At 38.5% G+C, this 5,412-nt stretch overlaps 1 protein-coding gene across 2 annotated transcripts in view; it reads left to right on the top strand.

The window, feature by feature from the left end:
* Nucleotides 1–5,412, top strand: part of nbr1b (NBR1 autophagy cargo receptor b) — a 38,738-nt gene that overhangs the window by 17,945 nt on the left and 15,381 nt on the right. For both annotated transcript variants that reach the window (XM_017432213.3, XM_017432212.3), the window contains exons 11-14: nucleotides 1,488–1,571; nucleotides 1,670–1,855; nucleotides 1,996–2,106; nucleotides 3,464–3,539. In XM_017432213.3, coding sequence (XP_017287702.1) covers nucleotides 1,488–1,571; nucleotides 1,670–1,855; nucleotides 1,996–2,106; nucleotides 3,464–3,539 — 457 coding nt within the window. The remainder of the gene's footprint in view (nucleotides 1–1,487; nucleotides 1,572–1,669; nucleotides 1,856–1,995; nucleotides 2,107–3,463; nucleotides 3,540–5,412) is intronic.

Below are 5,412 nucleotides of genomic sequence, written 5' to 3'. Positions count from 1 at the left end.
CTGTTGAAGAATGTGTTCAGCTCATTTGCTCTGTCCAGACTTCCATCTATCCGATCTTCCTTCTGCTTGAAGCCTGTGATCTTCTTCATCCCTGACCACACATCTCTGATATTATTCCTTTGCAGTTTACTCTCCAGCTTCTTCCTGTACACCCCCTTGTTGTCTCTGATCTTGACTTTGAGCTGCTTCTGTATACTCCTCAATAACTCCCTATCTTGCTCCCTGAAGGCTCTTTTTTTCTTGTTTAACAGTTATGTCTTGATCTATGAAGTTTATAAGAAGTGTACGGAGAACCAAGATCAAAAGTAATGTTAAAGCTTCTGCACTAGAGTCACCATAGTAACTGTAGACTTGTGTCTCTCGTCTCCTAACAGCACACTTTATGAGACAGGCATACAGAAATAGTAAGCCTCAAACAAAGGTACTGATGGTCACAAGTCAAATTTTAGATGTCTTCAAGATAACACTTCAAACTGTGCATGTGTGTTATAATTGAAGCTGAATATTAACAGTTATAAATAACATTGTTTGTCACACCTACTATGATATAGGGTGTAACAAGATCTTGTGCCATGAGATCTTGCAAGACTAAATCTAAAAGTTATTCCTGAAGATATTTCCACCACTTTAAATCATTTGTGTGACAGCAGTTTAAACAGTCAGCCACGCTCACATTCCTCACAAACTCAGTTTGTTTATATAGCGCCCATTCACAACAAAAGCCACGCCAGGGCACTGTACAAATGAAAAAAAAAAGTCCAGCTCATACATACAGTACATTATGAAATTCAAATTTGTAAACGTTAACTATCTAAGGAACCCAGCAAATGGCAATGAATCTTCACTTTATCGCAATCTCCCATCCTGACCAACACAGTGGCCACAGTGGGAAGGAACGACTCCCTTTTAACAGGAAGAAACCTCCATCAGAACCAGAACCAGGTTCAGAATGAGCTACGATCTGTCTTGGTCGGCTGGGGTTTTAGAAGAGGCGCAGGTGTAGTTTTGATTGGATAAAAACACATTTTTGACTGTCCCGAAGACATTTTATAAATCCAGAGGAGACTGAGACTTTGCAGTTCTGGCTCCTAAAGCATGGAATAAGTTGCCCCTGCAGGACAGGCAGGCTTTATCTCTGGCTGTTTTTCTTTTATTAACTCATTTAAAAACACACTTTTTTTACCTTGGCTTTTAACTCAGAGTGAGTTATTGCCTGTGTCTTAATCTTTCCCTTTTTAACTTGTACTAATTAAATAATTTTCTGTAGCCCTTTTTTTTTATTGGTGCTGTTTTTTCATTTCTTTTCTCTTTTACTTTGTTTTGTACAGCACTTTGGTCAGCTGTTATGTTGTTTTTAAGTATTTTAGAAATAAAAGTGGTATGGTATGGTGTGCATGCTATGTCTAAATGAATGTCCTCTTAAAAAGGGTCTATTTAACTAAAATCCCTGTTGAGTGACATCATATAATGTGCGCCGATCCCTGCAGCTGAAATTCATGTGGGGAAATCTGGCAGTGGGATCTGGGGACCGTTGGAGAGAAGTGTCTGTTCCCTTCCTCCAGCCAGCACAGGTAAGATGTACAATTCCCTTTTGCTTCTGTCTTTCTTGAACCACTTGAGTTTTTGAAGCTTTAATTCAGATAAGAGACTGTGATTTTTGTGTGCCTAGGTTGGTATTGTCAGTGTAGCTCTATGTTCTCCTGCTGCTGAGGGCACCTACACCTCCCACTGGCGTCTGTCCCATGATGGAGAGCAGTTTGGACCTAGAGTGTGGTGCAGTATTGTGGTCGACCTACTGGCTCCAGCGCCCATGTTGGCTGATGGGATATTTGTGTCACCCTGTGTCACACCACAGGTAGAACACTTTCTGTATGTTTTCCATATAGAGTAGGGTTGGGTGATAGGCTTAAAATCAATCCAATTATTCCAACAACTATCAATGGCTCTGTGTGTGTATTTGTTGCTAAATATTTGCTTTTTTTCATTCATGTTAAGAACCTGGCTGTAAAGAATGGGAAAGCTTATGTAGCTTCTGGAGAGCAACCTTTACTGTTGGAGGACCAAGAAGAGTTCTACATCCCATCGGTAGACCTGTTAACGGCCCAGGTAATCAGTTCTGCTGCTGTTAGACTCTTTGAAGCTGGAACTGTTAGTTTCAATTGATCTTTTATCACAGAACAATTTTACTGAATAAACAACAAATAAACAATGCAACATGTCTATCATTTAAACTCTTCTGAAAACAGTACATTGTTTTAAAGTCCAAGTATGTTACGACACATCACCTTTCTAACCACAACTGTGTTGTGTTTTATGCTTTTTCTCAGCTAGTGTCGGTTGATCAGTTCTTTATTCTTTGTCATTGTTTTGGTTTTTTGTGGTAATAAGGCTGGATATCTTTACATATAAAGAATGCTATGGTATATGTAATTTTTTTTGAACAAGCATAGTTGGGCATAAAAATCAGTTGGAATACTTTGCTCCCCTCCCTTGGAGACACCTCTACATTGATGGAATGTCATCATCTTGTGTGTATACTTTACAGCAGCATAGCACATTTTTGCAAATCACATTTGATTTGTTAAGCTGTTCGTCCTTATAAAATTTGTAGTGTTGCCAAAATTTTTATGTGAAGTTTACTGGTGTATGCATTTTTTTTTGACTTCTTGTCGTTTTGTGATGTGTGCCTTACCCAATCTCCTTAAGGTATGTACTATCTTTAGTGGCAGTTGCGATCTGCTTTCTAACAAAGAATGTAAATGAACAAGATGAACAGTCCACAAAGTCAATTAACTGAGTGCATCACCTTTCTAAATGTGACCCGTTCTGGGAAAATGAGTCACAATGAGGAATCTTATATGTAGTTTGTTGAAATCTGGTAATTTATCAGTTAGCTAGCAACAAGTTTTGTTACCAAGATTACCAGTTTCATGACACTACAGCAGTCAGCAGAGAAAAATGGTCAGTTTCAAAAGAAACTAATGGGATTAGAATTGAAAGGCTTATTTCTGAAGACATGTTTGTGAGAAAACTTTGATTTAAAAGTAGATTAGGAAGATTTTATTGATGCAAATACGCAAAAGACAATACATCTAGATTTAATTCCCAAAACTGCATTGGTTCACATCTTTTCTACACATGTGCTCGCATTATGCAAATCTGTGTTCATGCAACAATACAAATTAGTTAACCTTCACATCACTAGTATGTTTTCAGCTTAATTACCAATATGTTTCTGAATTATGCTGCTAAACTGTTTTTCTGTTGTCTGATGGTTTTATAAAAATCTTTCCACTGGTTCCATATTTTTCTAACACTACAAGCAAACACACATAGACACTGACAAAAACATTGCCCTTTTGCGTATGGTGAAGGTGATAAACACAACAGAAGCCAACAAATCTTTACATTTACACTCAAGCATAAGTTTAAATGGTTGCTCTTTTTGTTGCTTATCCACCAGGATCTTCTGTCTTTTGAGTTGCTGGACATCAACATAGTCCAAGAGTTGGAGAGTGTCCCAAACAATAGCCCTGCTGGTAAGGACAGTTTCCTTCATAACTGATGAGGTTTAAAACCAGGATGTGTGAATCCTGCAATAGTTCTATAAGAGATACTTCAGATTAATTAAGTTAAATGGGAAAATAACTTGTTTTAGATATTTTAGAAAAATGTATAAAACTAAAAAATGGTGTGTTTATATGTATTCAGTCCCCAAAACTCATTACTGTGTAGAAACACCTTTTGCATCAGTTCCAGCATCAGGTCTCTTTAGTGTTCTGAATCATCTAACCACTAGACTTTATGTCCAAACTGCTGCAGCTCCTTCAGGTTGGATGGGTGCAGCTTATGTTCAACATTCTTTAAATCAGACCAGAGATTCTCAGTTGGACTGAGATGTCAGCTTTGACTGGACCATTCTAGGACCTTTAACTGGCTCTCCTTAAATCAGTGGAGTGTTGCTTCAGCAGAGTGTTTAGGGTCATTGTCCTGCTGGAAGGTGGATCTCTGTCCAAGTCTAAGATCTGATAATCTTAACTGGTTCAATAGAAGCAACTGGACTTCTTTTCTTGATTCTTGAAGATGTTTCAACTGTCATCCAGAAGTCTTCTTCAGTTCTGATTGTGGATTGTGAGTTCCAGATTTAAGTCTTTGTTATAACGATAAGTCAAGACACCACTATAGGTGTTTTTCTCTCTGCTCCTGGTGGAAGGCGGACTTGTTTTCTTTTCTCTCTGTCTCTCTGTCTCCTGAACTAGCATCCCCCTCCCCCCCCTCCCCTCTGCCTCTCTGCCCTGCTTTCTTTCTGAGCCTCTTTTTTACATATTCTGCAAAATTTTTTAAACCATGAGCTGGTCTCTCAACGCAATTGATCAAATTTTCTTGACGGGAAGACAGAACTTGAGAGAGCTCTGACTTACCCTGAGGGGACATTTTTTGCTGGATACACAATGGATTCCTGGAGGAAATGGAATAATTGTTTGTCTGACAATTTTTGTCTTTGGAAGATCTTCACATATTTGGGTTTTGATAACAGGATTTCTGCTGTTTGGATTAAGCAGTTACCTGACTTATCGTCAAATTTGTTTGATGGGTTCGGCGAACTACACTCAGACTGTGTGGTTACGGGAGCTGAATCACAAGTTGGACTGAATTGCGATTCTGGAACTCATAATATGGGTTACATCTTGGAGGAAGTTGCTCGCTCGAATCAGGCAGAATGGTCCTGGAATTTGGCTGTTTGGATTCGCTATTGAGAAGTATCAGCAAGACTTTTAAGACAGACAAAAACAAGTCTGCCTGAACCAAAACAATTACTGTTTGTTTGTAAATTTGGCTCCCCTAGGTTGACCTTGGTCAGCTATCTCAAATTCTCCCCGGATTTTCATGTAAACAAGATGATCTGCCCCCTCCTGCCTAAGGACATCTGTGGATCTGCTCTGGGTTGGCTGATAAACATTCACATTATCAAAGACAATGGCCTCTGTGACGTGATTCATGGACTTATCTGCAAACACACACGCACACACACGCACGCACACTTTCCGCTGTTTCTGAGTCATCTCTCTCACTCCACACCCCTCCTCCTTCCCTCCTTCTCTAAGGTTTAGCGGAACTGGGGTACTATTAGAAAGTCTTCTGTACCGTTAGTTTTAGCATGGTCATGTTTTAGCTTATTTAGCCTTCTTGTACACTTAGTTTAGTTCTGTACATTTAGTTTAGTTTAGTTTATCTTAGCTCATACTTCAGATATTGTTAGATTCCTAATTGTTTTTTAGTTCAGCTTTAACTTTATCGTAGTTTTATTTAGATTAATTTAGCTACTATTTTGACCGTCTTAGTTCATGTTTAGATATGTTTAGTTTCATGATTTTACTTAGGTTATACTATATTTCATTTAGATTATATATG

The sequence above is a fragment of the Kryptolebias marmoratus genome, linkage group LG12, assembly GCF_001649575.2.
Source record: "Kryptolebias marmoratus isolate JLee-2015 linkage group LG12, ASM164957v2, whole genome shotgun sequence".
Lineage (NCBI taxonomy): Eukaryota > Metazoa > Chordata > Actinopteri > Cyprinodontiformes > Rivulidae > Kryptolebias > Kryptolebias marmoratus.
Note: the sequence above shows the minus strand (reverse complement) of the source record. Positions and strands in the feature narration are given on the sequence as shown.